Genomic DNA, 14,705 nt, shown 5'->3' with positions numbered 1-14,705 from the left:
TGCCAGTAAAGAGAAGTCAATTCCTAAACGTAAATGTATATTGCCATCATAGGTACTTAAGTCCTTTAGTCCAGTGACAGTATCTTACAGGGAGAAAAATAGTAGGAGCACGCTTTCCTGAAGGATATGGATTTAGGGTGAGAGAATATGGCAAGGGTTTTGCTGTATGACAGGGAAGAACAGGTCACATGAAGCGTGTGGTATTTTTCTTGGAGAATCGGGACTTAGTTCTGTTTGTTACAACTTCAGAAACTTCAGTTTAATCCTGTTAACGCATAAGAAATTATATCTTATGGAATTCAAGTTTTGAAGGCTTTATTGGGTAAGATTATGTTTATTTTCACTATTAGGGCTAACTAATGTGATTTGACTTTAAAGAAAAAAAAAAAGTTGTGTGTGTTGTGCTTTTACTTACTTTATTTCTTCTTTCTTCCCTCCTCTCCTCCCTGTTACTCGCCTGTGAAATCATCTCATCAGGGATGCGCGTAAGTTCACTTATGAATTTATAGCAAGAAATGAGGAAACTCTTAAAAAATAAGCAATGTTCTTAGATGTCTTGTATCCCCACAGTGTTGTTGAATTCAAGATGGAAGAAAGCATGAAAAAGGCTGCAGAGGTTTTGAACAAGCATAGTCTTGGTGGAAGACCATTGAAAGTGAAAGAAGTAAGACGTGCATCTGTTCTTTCAGTATGTTGAATTTGAAGGTGAAGGGGTAGTTCTTAGTCAAGATTTATGGCGGACTCATTTGCAGATAAGAATAATTGACAAAAGGCAGGACTCATCAAATAGGATTAAAAAAAGACAGTCCACTCTTTTTTTACCATCAGCATGTACTGCTGAATTTGAGTTTGAACGTGATTATCAAGACTAAACGATTTAAAGAATAGGTGCTGATGGTAGCAATGCAGAACTTGGACAAAGCAAGAGTTTGGCTTTAACTGCAGGTATACTTTCTTTTTTAGTTATTTGAAGAAGAAACCTGCATAAGTATTGTTTGTTCTTGACTGCCTTCCCTTTTAATTCTGCATCATAATAAATGTATTCTACAAACAATTCTGTAGAATAAGCTGCTGTCTGAAATACTTCAAAAATCTATTTCCATTTTAATGGCTTTGCTATTGTCAACCAGTATGACACGCTCAGCTCTGCCAGGAGTTAATTCTTAACCACTGACAAGTTTAAAATTTTATTCCAGCAATCTGGGACCTGTAGCTGCGTTGAAGGTTCAGTTGAACAAAAATAAAAAGGGACTTGCTTCAGTGTTAGCATTGACTCTTGGCCTTAGGGTATGTGAGCTGTGTTCTTGGCTAAGCAGGCTTGATGTGCTTTTGTGCCCTGCCCACATAATGGTGGGGAGTGGAAGATGTCTGCATGAGTGTAAGAAAGAGAATGTGTGCAGAAGGTTTGCCCTTGGTAACCTGCTTCTTGCTGTAGTCTGAGGAGCGCTCGGGAAGAAGGATGAGGACAGCAAATGGCAGCACTTCTCAGATCTGGCAGATTTTGTAAGTAGAGTAATGAATTCTGGGGGCAGCAGCCTGCTTCTGGCTACAAGCTGTCTTCTGGCACTATTGACTTCTTGCTACCTTTTAAAGGAAAGAAGAGGTGAAATGGAAGGTTAGAAAAACATAGTTGTACCTGGAATTCGTCAGGCACTGACTTTCCTAAGGGACCCTTGGAAGAAAAAGCTATTGAGAGTGAGCCACATCTGGGTCAGTTTTCCTGTTAATGATATACCATTAGTACTGGAAGTCAGGTTGCCCTTTGGTTCAGTTCTTGAAGAGGTACTTGTAATTTGCCCAACTTTTCATGAAACTGTTGTCATACTTAAATATTTCCGCCTGTATGACACAGAACAGAAATGATAGTTGAAATCAGTGAAGAAGCATTTTGTCAGTATTAGGGACTTTAGCAATGCTTATCCCAGCCAGAGTGCCCCGGTCTGACTGTGTGGAATGAATTTGTGGATTATTGTGGATGACCATTAGCATCAGTTTTGCCGGCTGTCTGCTTCGTACCTCTCCGTGTTGGCTGTCTCACTGCTGAGGAGCATGAAGGCATTCGAGTGACATGATAAAAATTATTATGTGGCAGAATAGATAAAGCTCTGTGCCTGATCAGAAGGCTTTGGTTTGTATGACAACTGCTCCTTGACTTTCTACTGGAGCTAATCTGGTTTTAAGCAATACCCTATTTTAACAGTGAAATAGGAAAATTAAATTGAGAAGTGACTTGTATTCACTTTAATGTGTTCTCCACCTCAGACTACTATGATTTTCTGTAGCTGAAACAATCATGTGAAAGCTATCTTTTCTCTAGTTTTCAAAATGTGCTATTGTTTAGTCTTAAAATTCGGATCAAGATTAAAATTAACTTGAATAGCTTTTATTTTTAAAGCACCTGTATTTCTGACTAATCAATTATATTTGACATTTCACTTCCTTCAGCAGTCTTGCAGTGCTGGTGCATTTTGCTCACTGAATACAGTGTGACATTTGCAACTTAAGTAACATAAGTTTGCCTTGTATTGTGAAGGTAATTACCTTCACTTTCAGTATAAAGTGAAGTGACAATAATTAATCTTAATTCCTTCCTTGAATTCTTCATCCTATGCTTCATGTTCTCTAGCATGTCCTAAAATTGTGAGATTATGTAGTGATAGGGGGATACATTAGAAGGTGGGGTGTTTTGGGTTAGAAAGCCAACGTGGGGGGTAAAAATAAAATGTTGCCCAAACCAACCTTCTTGAAATTGTACACACTGTGTCTTCTTTTGTAAAGAAGTCCAAGTGCAAAGTAAAGGAATTGTTGCATTGTTTTGAAGATGCCAAGGATCAGTTGGCATTTGTCTTCCAAAGCCTCTCCAGTGCTGTTCTGGGTTTATCAGTCTTTGGAACAGATGTAACTGAGGTTTATTGTTGGTATTGAGTAAGAGATAACCACTGTCAGAATCGGTGGAAATGCATGACAGGAATAACTTGATAACTTGAAGAGTGCTGGCATATTGGTTAAAAGAAAATAAATTGGTGAACGGCAAAGACATGTGAAGTAGTTGGCTGGAGAGCTATAGGGAGCAGATAGCCCTGTATAAAGGGAAAGCCCTTCTTTTGACTGTTTTAGACATGCCACTAAACCCCCGCGCATTTAATGGAATATGGAGGGAACCAAGTCTGTTGTTTCTGTTTTTGCAGGATCCTGATGGTGAGCACGCCAGGAGAGCGATGCAGAAGGTCATGGCAGCAGCTGGTGGAATGGGTATTGGTCCAGGCCCTGGCGGCCCCGGCATGATCAATATCCCGCCCAGTATACTCAACAATCCCAACATACCCAATGAGATCATTCATGCCCTACAGGCAGGGAGACTGGGAAGCACTGTCTTTGTTGCAAATGTAAGTGCTGTGTAATCCATGAACAGAATATCTTGGTTTTAACAGAGTTAAGTCTGGTGAATTAGAAGAAAAGCCTTAGATTTCCAGCTCTGGTCCAGTAAAACTGAGTAGTAACTTACTCTGTGGCTAGTCTTGTTGATTATCTGTGCTAGTTAAATTGTAAACTAGGATGAATCCTATATGTTATGGTGTCTGCTAATTTGTACTTTTGAACAAATCCAAGAATGTTGCATTAAACTCCGTAGAGTTCTTTACTATTTAAATTTTATCCTATCTCTGTGAAGACTGTTTGTTAAGATTGCTCATATTGGGAAACAAAATGTACAAACATTAAAGCTGTTTGTTGGTGGAAATCTTTTTCATACTTCCAATATCACTTGTCTTTCAGTTGGATTACAAGGTTGGTTGGAAGAAACTGAAAGAAGTGTTCAGCATGGCCGGTGTTGTGGTTCGGGCAGACATACTAGAAGATAAAGATGGCAAAAGTCGTGGGATCGGCACTGTCACTTTTGAGCAAGCTATAGAGGCTGTTCAGGCTATATGTATCCTTGAAGAGTAACGATGGTAAATAGTAGGCAAGTAACTTAATAAACAAAAGATGAAAATATAAATTGTAGTATTACAAGTAAGGATATTGCTGTGTCAGAGAAAGTCAAGGCATTGCAGTGAATGAAAAATATAAGGAAAACTGAGAAAAGAGAAGAAAGGCCATCTTGAAAGAATTGTTGCTGTTTGCTTAGAATCATTAACAAAGTGGATTCTCTTTCCCACACTGAATATACGTGTTTCTAGCCCAAACGATTCTAGGTTGTAGCTAATATTAAAATGCTATTTCTGAGAAAACTTTTGTCTTGCATTCCTCCTTTACCTCCATCATAGGAATTAAACAAACCCATTTGCAGTGTCAGATGGCATGACCTAGTGTGTTCCTCTGTTCCTTGATCCTTACACAGTGCAAGCTAAGGTTTGTTACGCAGGAATCTACAAAAACCAAACTGAACCACCACAAAGTACAGATGCTACAGTGTGCGTGATCTCTCAACTTGTGGCTGTGGTATGGAAAGGAGGAAAATACTTCCCTCTTTCCCCTCCCAAAGTTTCTATTTCAATGTTAATTCCATTCTTCATGTGTACCTAAAATTAAGCCGTGTGGGAGAAAGACTTATACAAATTTCACATGATTCACTAGTGTGGTGTATTTCAAAATTTGGCTCTTTGTTGATATGGAAATGTTGAGAACTTTTGCATGTTTTTCTCCTGTTTTAAGTGGCTAAAATTACTGACGAAACATTTAGACACCTAGACTGGTTTGGAGTCACATTTTGAGCGATCTTTTAATGAACTTAACCAGAAGAGTATTTTTAACTTGTATTTTAATCTTAACAGCCATTCTTTGAATATTCAGTTATTTGCATTTCAAAGCTTTTGGAGAAGGCAGAAGGATTTTTGATAATCTGTGGACAATATCTTAAGAAGCAACCTGTAGAGGTGTGGTTTTCTGACTGGGGTTCTGTACTCTGCATCAGATAATGCTTAAAGTTTTAGGGCTTTGTGTGGTTCTAGCACTTGAACAATGATCCTTAATGAAACAACAGCAATGTTTAATGGGCAGCTGCTGTTTGACAGACCGATGCATGTAAAAATGGTAAGTATGTTCAAATTCTTACGGCTTTTTGAACTGATAATTGTGCTCTTGATGTTGGATGATGTGTGGTTTCAAGGCTGGGTTGAAATACCAGGTGAGGCGGGGAGGGGAATGTGTGAATTGCCTAATTCCTGATGATGTCAACCCATGCCTTTGGGGAAGGTTAATTCTGGTTATTTTGCTATAAGACAGTCATAAATACAGTGAAGATCGATTTAGCTTTACATTTCTGTATTTTAATTTTTTTTTAAGGAAGAAATAATTTCTTACTTTTCTCGCAAACTTTAATGTACTGAATTGTGTTTAGGATGAACGAGCCTTTCCCAAAGGAGACTTCTTTCCTCCAGAGCGACCTCAACAACTTCCTCGTAAGTCTCTCCTGCATGATTGAACATGTTCTGTTTTTTATTTTGCTGTTCAGCAACTGGGGCCCAATCCCAGCCCCAGTAAGACTGTTTCAGGCTTTGGAAAACTGGGATCCAAATGGTCTGAATAATATCAAAGGGGGAAATAGTAAGGAGCAGTTGCTCAGTCTTTTTTTTGGATACCTCTTTCAGCTCGTAGCTAGAAGCCTGTCTTAAAACAGTATCCCATTCATGTTCTCAAGGCTTCCAGATCTCTCAGTGGCAATTTGAAGACCCTGATGCCTTATAAAACTACTGTTAATAGTGGGATTTAGTGGAAACGTAATTAATCAGTCAGTAGGGAAAAGTGTGCCCCCTTTTATGTGATGGTATTCTGGATATCTAATGTTCTTCCTTCAACTGAAAGGGCTGAATTGAGGACCTGAGAATCTACCAGGTCTTCAGGTTTCTAAATTGTATATAAATATCTGAAGGGAGGGTATAAAGAAGAGGGAACCAGGCTCTTTTCAGTGGTGCCCAGTGGCAGGGCAAGAGACATTAAGCATAAAGTGAAACACAGGAGACTCCATCTGAATATAAAGAAACATGACTGTGAGGGTGACTGAGTACTGGAACAACAAGTTGCCTGAGAGCCTGTGGAGTCTCTGTCCCTGGAGATACTCAGAAGCTGCGTGGACACGGTCCCGGGTAACCAGCTCTGGGTGGCCCTGCTCAAGCCAGCGAGGTTGGAGCAGATGATCTCCAGGAGGTCCCTTCCAACCTCAACCATGCTGTGATAAGATACTGAAAGTATTGAACAGGAAGAGTCTGGGCTGGAAGGGAAGAGTTAAGAGGTGGGAGAACACAGGCTTAATTTGTTTAAATACAGCAAAAGTGTAAAGTGTGGCTGTTTAACGTAATTCTGTTAATTCAGCCTGTTGCTGTTTTCTTAGGCATGGGAACCAAACCTGTTGTGTGCTGCTAACTTGCACAATGTTAGTGATCATCAACCAATCCATCCCTTAATTCAGTTTTTTGTGTATTGGTCAAAGCCTTATTCAGCAGCAGTATCATTCATGGGTTTTACTGCTGCCTTGACTTTCTATAACGATATACTTCTCTTTCAAGAGAAAGTCATTGGGTTCCAATTTAATTATCTTTGTATAAAATTTGACAGATACCAGTGGAAGCCTGTTTCTTGGCCTTTATTGGGGCGGGGAAGGGGTATCTTGTGTTGTTTTAAAACAAGATTCAACACTGCCTGTGTTTATTATGCTGAGCTGTAAATGAGGAAGTCCTCTTTTCATAGGCAAAGAATGCCATTAAGCTGTTGTTTAATGCAAGTGCAAGCAGAGAACGCTTTCTTCCTGATTAACTATGAGGAAAATATGAGGGCTTTTTCTTCTTTCTTTGGACTGGGGAATAATTCATTTGGGTACAGGAAGTTTCAAAATTATGCCTGGGATTGATATACTTTGTTTGCTCAGAGAAGAGGCTGGCTGTGTGCTCTGAATTCTATAGGTGGCTATCATAATGATAGGTTGAACTTTGTGGTGAAATTCTTTCCTACAAGGGAAGAACCTTGGCAAAGGTGGAAATAAGCCATTTGTCAATCAAGGGTAATACTGTGCAAAGGTTAGAAGATCTTTATACCAAATTGCCCACTCGATTCTCCTTAGATTGAGGAGTTGCACAAAATAAGCAGTGTTCTAGCCAGTTATTTTTCAGGAGTCAGCTTAAAACCAACCAACCAAGCAAGTTTTCTCAGTAGTAAGCTGGAAAATGGATTATGAGAAAAAAAAATAATATTTGAGATAGTTTTTAGTATATTTCAAGACACATCTACTCTGGATTTACTATACGCTTTCATGCTTTAAGTACACACCCCAAAGTGGGAACACAGCAAGCTTTTTGGAGAATGGAAGTCAATTACTTAAGAATAAAACTTGCTGTTTTGTCAAACTATGGAAAGAAGGCTTTTTTGATATCTGAATATTTTCTTCAGATGGTCTTGGTGGTATTGGCATGGGATTAGGACCTGGAGGTCAACCTATTGATGCAAATCATTTAAACAAAGGCATGGGAATGGGCAACATGGGACCTGGAGGTAAGAAGATTACTCCTATGCTTTTGTTTCATGAGAGCTTTAAGCTGTGTAGAAGGTAGATAGCTTTGTTTTGCCTACACAAAAAGTTGAAGTGTATTAGGAGTGTTAAAGCCAAATGAGTTTTTGTTGAGCTAAGTAATGAGCTTGATAATGGAAACTTGAATTTAACCGACTGCTCCATTTTTTTTTTCACTGTGGTCAAGGCACAGCTCTCATTTTCTGACTCTTGAGCATGAGCAGCAGACACTGCAAATATACATTAAACTTTTAAAACCATCTGTCACTTTTAACACTTATTAGTGGGCTTGCAAATCTTTGTTTAGGGTATGTTTAAACAGCACAAGTAAAAGAGCCACCTAAAAAGTAGCACACATTCAGCTTTCAATTTATAAATGCCTATGGGTTTTTTCCCCTTTGCTGCTTTGTTTTCTGAGAAGGAATGTTGCAATCTACTCGGAGTTATCACATGTAAGCTCTTCAGTCCAAACAGTGGACATGTTGTATGGTCTCTGTTTCTACAGCCAGTCTAATGGCTGAACTTTTGTAGAATTACGTCTGCTATATAAAGCTTTCTCTTTTATTTTGAGGAATGGGAATGGAAGGCATGGGCTTTGGAATGAATAAAATGGGAGGTAAGCTGTGTTTTCTTGACATGTATATAGCTTGGGCTCTCAAAGTCATGTAAATGTAGCCATATACGTCTAGCAGGCATTTGTGTTCTTTGAAATTGTCACTAATTTAGTAATAACTTGTTTCTTTTTGAGTATTAATAACTGCTGTAGGTGGATGGGGAAGGGTTAACACCTCAGATAAAACATGACCAATGTTTTTGTCATGTAACTTGTTAAAACTGCCTTTGGTTTAGGAGATAGTGTGACTAAATTCTCACCAAAGTTTGTTTTGCGCATCTGTGATACGGAGTTGTCTTGGTGCCTGTGGAAATGTTCTGTGAAAACAGCTTATGTGGGTGAAGTGTAGCGTTAAGTTGAAATGCATTGCTAAAGAATCCCTGAAAAATATTTTCTTTTAGGAATGGAAGGTCCTTTTGGTGGCATGGAAAACATTGGTCGCTTCCCAGCTGGAATGAACATGGGCAGAATGAGTGGTAGGCATTAGGTGTTTTTTTTTTTTGTGTGGGGTTTTTTTTTGTTTTTTTTTTTTTTTTTTTTATTTTCAACTCCTGACCTGTGTTCTCTGGAAAGGTAACACTGGAGAGACTTTCTGGACAGGTCATTTCCCTCTTCTCAGCTTTTACTGGAAAAACTTAATGCTTACAGCTAACACAGTGTGCACAAATTGGTTGTGGCCTCTGCTGTAGACAACAATTGATGCGTTGAGGTTCTCTTGAAGGACTAATTTAGAAAGAGATGAAGTGTGCTCTGTCTGTATTCACCAGAAAGACGTCTCCAGAGCAGAGTGGCTGCCTCGAATGTGTTTGTCCTTACTGAGATGCGTCCTGCTTTATTTGGTCTCAAGAAGGCATGATAAAATGATCAGGAGAACTTAAGGAAAAAAACTTACCTTGCTGTTAATCTTTAAAAATTATGCCTGTATTAAAATATTCTCTCAGGAGTCAGTTTGACACCCTGAAGAATATGTCTGACTTAATCTTTTCAGAGATGGATCGTGCCATGGGTGGAGGATTTGAAAGAGAGTTTGGAAGAAATGAAATGGGAATGTCTCGTAGTTTTGGAGAGACCTTGGAGAGAGGAATAGGTAAATACACTAAGCTAGGTACTACTTCTACCTGCTTTTCATATCTGAACTGTATGTAAAAATTGTGTGTGTTTTGTTGTAACAAAACAGGCTGTATTTTATATATATTTGCTGTAGTAGTCTGGTTTTGATCAAACTCCTAAGAGCTCTACAGAAGGCAGATATGGATATGGTAGCAGTGATCTGTGGGGCTGTGTAATGGAATTTCAGATGCAACAGGAAACATCACAGTTTTCATGGGCTTGCACATGTCTTGTGCCTTGAAACTTCATGCTAAACTCCCATATGTGTGTGGCAAAGAGGAAGGTTCTGAATGATCCATGACCCAATCCTGTCACTAAAACATAGTCTGCAGCCTCGGCAGAGGGGAGGAGAAATATGGTCAAACCTTAATTTCCTTCCATTCCTCCCAGACGTTTTAGGAATCTGGTATAGACTCACGCATCAGATGACTGAAGAGAATGCCTTGCAACTTGTGCAGTGCAGGGGTGTTCTCTTGGTCTTTCCTTTTGAACCCTAGTGGGAAAAGGAAGACTATCAATATAGCAGATAACTCAGTGTAAAATATTACTTGAACTGAGCAAGGCTAGTGCAGGGCTGTTCTGTCTGTAGCAGCTTCAAGATGACAAAAGGTATTAATGGAAAGATTCAGAACTTGAACATTTCTAATGTCTTCTGTGAGCATCTGTTCTGTGCGAGTACAGCTTGATTCAGCCCATTCCTGAGATTGCTCTGTTATTGCTGTGCTCTGCTAACTTGATGTAACTTAATTTTTAAAGAAAGTGAAATGCAGTATAGTGCTGCTGGTACAACTCAGATGACTATAAAAATGGATCTTGTATGCAAAGAAAGGTGATCTTTGTATAAGTCATTAAAAAAAGACAAATATTCTTAAAATTAAGGTTGCAAAGCAAATACAGCCTTCAAAAAAACTCAAAGCACTTAAAGCAGCAATTCAGTTACGGTAACTCACTGGGTTTTGGTTTTTTTTATATATATCTCTCATAATGCAATAAAAAATAGTTTTGAGGGAGATAATATTTAAATAGATAAGCAATGTTATTCATTAAAACTTTTCTGATAAAAGATTATAGGAAGAAAAAATGGTTTTAGACTGTCAGCTTTGGCTGTTGTCCATTTTTGAAATGCTACTGCCAAGATACTATATTTTCTTCAGTGAAAACAAAGTCCTGCTCCTTCCTGCTGTCTGTATAACATCTGGGTTCCTAGCAAGTTTCCCAGTGATTCTCTGGAAATATCAGACTATTTCAGTAATGAATTACTCAAAACTGCAGAACTTCTGAAACAAAGCTGAACCTAAATATTTCCAAGTAGGCAGACCTCTTCCCCTTCCCAATTTACAGAATTAACTTCATTTGCTTAATGACTGAATCACAACATTTCATAACCAAGAGCTGACTCTGCCTGCCTGTACAGGATTAGCCCTTTTCTAGGAGACTAAAACCAAAATGCTTCAGTTTTCAGCTGAAGAAATACTAAATGTTTATTGCTGTTTTTTCTTAATGAAAAAAAAAAAAAAGCCAATTTGCTTGTACAAGTATAAACATCATGTAACCTGGATCCATACTGCTGTTTAAGGTCTACTGAAGCTCAAAATACTGAAGCAGGATGAGTGTTGTTCACAAATGTGGTTGCTTCAGTTTTCTTGAGCTCATCTCAGGGTTACATATCTTGTTTCTCTTCATTAAATATTAAAAATATTTAAGCATGCTTTCTTCAAGGCTCCCTTATATAAGAATCAAACTGAATTAGGGTTTTTTTGCAGAGCTCAGTGCTAAACGTGATTTGATAGATGGCCAAGATCCTTCGTACAACAGAAAAATGGCCTAAGCTGGAGGGGAGTGATCCTTTTACTGCAGGAACTTGAAGACTCTATAGCAGAGTCAGGACAACTCAGCCAAGGGATTTTATGTAGCAGATACAGAAACCCTATTCTTATGTTTTACGGCACAGGCAGCCTTTTTATATTTCCACATTAAAAAGCCAAGCATGGTTTGTGACTTTATAATGGTCATTCTGCTGTGGTTCTTGCGTGGAATTTGCTTTCTGTTTTTTTCGGTTCTGGTGATAAGAAGGCTCTTAGGTTTGGGCAAGCTTTTCTCATAGAAATCTCCCTGGCTTGGCAGAAGCAATCTTTGAGTCGCGTCGCAAGGGTGATGTGATTTCAATCCTCTTCTAAGCAATCTGTATTTGAACTGTAATTTCAGTTACTGAATTATTATTCTTCTTGTGTAATCCCCAGTGTACTGCACAGGACAGCCAGCAGCTAAGATTATATTTAAAATAATCAGTTTTGTCACCTGATTTTCTCCTAGGTTTGCCTATGCCTTCAAAATTTTCTCCTTTGTTTTTCTTGAAAGGCTTTCTTTGTGCATACAGAAGTTAAGCTCCTTAGCGAAGGGATAAACTTTTCTCCATCCCAACTGTAGCGTGTGGTCTGAGATGACTGCTCCCCTAAGTCACGTGTTGTAGTCAGGATGGTCTGCGTAATCACCAGTAGTACTCTTCTTACCATCCGAAATAAAACTTTTCTTCATATTCTGCAGCAACAGAGCACACAGCTTGCAGTAACTTTTCTGAGTAATGGTAGAGCTTGAAGCATTTCAGTAGTGTAAGCATGCATTAGGGTTTTTTGTCCCTGTGTGATTACTGATAATCTGTGTGTTGTGTTGCAGGTGGTGGAAATGCCAGCATTCCTGGGATTGAGAGGATGGCACCTGGCATTGATCGTATGGGCTCGGGAATAGAAAGAATTCCTTCCGGGATGGGGCATGGGATGGAGAGAGTAGGGTCAGAGATAGACAGGATGGGTCTTGTTTTGGATCGCATGAGCTCCAACGTGGAGCGAATGGGTTCAGGCATTGACCGAATGGCCCCTCTGGGCATAGATCATATTGCTCCTAACATTGAGAGGATGGGCCCAGCTATTGAGAGGATGGGTTCTGGCATAGAAAGAATGGGCTCTGGAATAGGCTTTGGTATCGAGAGGATGGGTGCTGCCATCGACCGCGTTGGCACCACGATGGACAGGATGGGATCAGGTGTAGAACGTATGGGTTCTGGCATGGATAGAATGGGCATAGGCATGGAGCGTATGGTCCCTGCTGGAATGGGAACTGGAATGGGGCAGGTGATCGAGAGAATGCCAGCTGGTTTGGATCGCATAGGTGCCACTCCCATGGAAAGAATAGGAATAGATCGTATGGGTGCTGCTAGCATGGAGAGAATGGGCTTGGAGCGCATTGGAGCCACTAATATGGAAAGAATGGGTCCTGCTATGGGGCAGGGCATGGGAGCAGGCATAGATCGAATGGGACTTGCAATGGGAAGCAATTTTGAAAGAACAATGGACATGGAACGTGGAAACTTTGCAGGCAATTTTGCAGGCTCCCTTGGAGGAACTGGAGGACCTGCAGCTGGGGTGGCCAGAAAAGCCTGTCAGATATTTGTGAGAAATGTGAGTAGCCTTCTTCCTACCTCTCCTTCCTCCTGAAATCAATTGGTACTGACATGTTGATCTCATCTGCGCTCGGTTGCCTTGTCAGAGTATCTAATACTAGATGCTGCCAAAGGTGGAGTTAGGTAGGCTTTTGTGAGTTGAAGCCATTTCCTTAGCAGGAGAAGAGCTTTCTGCATCTGTAAATGAAGATGCTGAACAATGGCTGTCCCAGGATGGAAAACATGTTTTGAAGAGTTGGCAGTGCTTGCAAGTAGTTCAACAGATCCTCAGTAACGGTCTGCTCTTCTCTTTTTCACAGCTGCCTTTTGATTTTACATGGAAAATGCTGAAAGATAAATTTAATGAATGTGGTAAGTTACTGGTAATTACTCTGAGAATTAAATAGGAATTAAACAGTATATCCTGGCTCTGTATGTCCCTGACACTGGTATTTAAAATTTCACTCAAACTTACTGAAATGCCAGATCTTAACACTGACAAGTGTTGTGAGGATGTTTACTATCCCAGCTATACCAGCAAGAATTCTGTGGAGTTAAAAAGAAACAAATGCCTGGCTAGTTGATAACCCACTTAACATATATTTTTTCTAAGCCTTTGCTGCCTTCTTCCTCCTCTCAGGGGCCGAGGTTAATAACCTCCTTGCAGTTGCAGAAAGAGATAGAAATAGAGATATGGAAGTCCTGAGAGTTGCTGAAAAACACCTGCACACATTCTTTATATCAAAGTGAACATAGTTGTTTGGGAAAACTGTCCTTAAAAAAAAAAAAAAAAAAAATTGAAAAAATTCTGAATGCAGCTACTGACTGTTGAGGTGTGCTGTTCAGCTTCGGGGAGGTTTTTTTATGGCAGCAGTTGCTGTGCCCAGACCTTGCTCCTCAGTATTTTGTGCTGCTTGTCTGATGGCAAAATCAAGTCCCAGCCTCATCAGTTGTGATGTGAAGTGGGTGTTGACGAGTTGGACAGGGCTTGTTAGCGTGTGCTTTGTTCTGTTCATCTACTTCTGATGCTGCTGCTTGAGTGGGAATTGAGAGAACCCGTTTGATTTAATTAATCACTTAAACTGAGAGCACTTCTTTGAAACAGTGACGTGGTAAAGTTGTCCAGCAGCTTTAAGTTTCAAATTAATGGCAGCATCTAAAGGTGTGCTTTCTGTGGCTTGAGGTAGAGAACTGTGATTTGCCAGACAGTTATGTGGTACCTGCTGGGTTAAACAAGACCCTTTCTTTTCTTTTTAAGGTCATGTGCTGTATGCTGATATCAAGATGGAGAATGGGAAGTCTAAAGGATGTGGTGTGGTTAGATTTGAGTCCCCAGAAGTAGCTGAGCGGGCCTGCCGTATGATGAATGGGATACAGCTCCGTGGGAGGGAGATTGACGTGCGAATTGATAGAAATGCTTAAGTAGTTGCCTTTTTAACACTGATACCAGATTTTTGAATTTGTATTTTTTCTTGTTAACCATTTTAATTTGACTGGATGTAAAGGTGTTAAAACAATTCAGTTGCTTCTGGAGTAATTTTAATTACTTTTTTAACAAATGGATTTCCATTTTACTGTTTTTTGCATTGAAACTGCAATGTGCACAATCTTTTTTTGTAGTTGTGGCATCTTGTTGACATTACAGATGTAAACAGTATGACTTTGATAATAAATGCAAGTTAAAGATTTCAGTCACAGCATCCGTTACTGGCAGCACATCCTATGCTTGCAAAAGTATCTGTAAACTGAGCTCAGTAAACTAGAATTTGTATTCTCTTGTGAAGTGTCAAGCAAGAATGTTCCTCATGGTTGTCAGTTTATGACAGTATGAATTGGTCTTTAAAATGATGCATTTGTGCGTTCGCACTAGTGTTTGAATGTCTTCAGGGTGCAGGGGACTTCCCTTTCCTGTATTCAGACCTAATCAAGGACCACTCTTAGCAAAAGGCTGGTAGCTTAATTTTTCTCCGGTGGCAATGCTGATTTTAAAAAAATAAATAAAATATCCTCTACCTTCAGTTGTGTCAGTGCCATTCTGAAGGCCTGAA

The 14,705-nt window shown here is 39.6% G+C and overlaps 1 protein-coding gene across 4 annotated transcripts; it reads left to right on the top strand.

Annotated features, from left to right (window-relative positions):
- The first annotated feature begins 358 nt into the window (after positions 1-358).
- Positions 359-14,348, top strand: LOC141971087 (heterogeneous nuclear ribonucleoprotein M-like). Of its 4 annotated transcripts, none has more exons than XM_074928191.1 (13): positions 359-485; positions 571-664; positions 3,189-3,386; positions 3,775-3,928; positions 4,982-5,031; positions 5,339-5,399; positions 7,381-7,482; positions 8,070-8,114; positions 8,513-8,587; positions 9,100-9,198; positions 11,895-12,676; positions 12,978-13,029; positions 13,916-14,348. In XM_074928191.1, the coding sequence occupies exons 2-13, from the start codon at positions 587-589 to the stop codon at positions 14,077-14,079; spliced, it is 1,860 nt and encodes a 619-aa protein (XP_074784292.1). In that variant the 5' UTR covers positions 359-485; positions 571-586; the 3' UTR covers positions 14,080-14,348. The 4 variants fall into 4 exon arrangements, with proteins under 4 accessions (XP_074784292.1, XP_074784291.1, XP_074784289.1 ...); XM_074928190.1 differs by having other exon boundaries at positions 571-688; XM_074928188.1 differs by lacking the exon at positions 359-485 and having other exon boundaries at positions 552-664.
- The last annotated feature ends 357 nt before the right edge of the window (positions 14,349-14,705 follow it).

This window comes from Athene noctua, chromosome 27 (assembly GCF_965140245.1).
Source record: "Athene noctua chromosome 27, bAthNoc1.hap1.1, whole genome shotgun sequence".
NCBI classification, from domain to species: Eukaryota; Metazoa; Chordata; class Aves; order Strigiformes; family Strigidae; genus Athene; species Athene noctua.
Note: the sequence above shows the minus strand (reverse complement) of the source record. Positions and strands in the feature narration are given on the sequence as shown.

What these genes read in the sequence shown, in the direction of transcription:
- LOC141971087 (XM_074928190.1), top strand. Translation starts at nt 587, where the DNA reads ATGGAAGAAAGCATGAAAAAGGCTGCAGAGGTTTTGAACAAGCATAGT. An exon ending in TGGAATGAATAAAATGGGAG is followed by an intron (nt 8,115 to 8,512) that starts GTAAGCTGTGTT and finishes ATTTTCTTTTAG; the next exon opens with GAATGGAAGGTCCTTTTGGT. An exon ending in GTCAGATATTTGTGAGAAAT is followed by an intron (nt 12,677 to 12,977) that starts GTGAGTAGCCTT and finishes TCTTTTTCACAG; the next exon opens with CTGCCTTTTGATTTTACATG.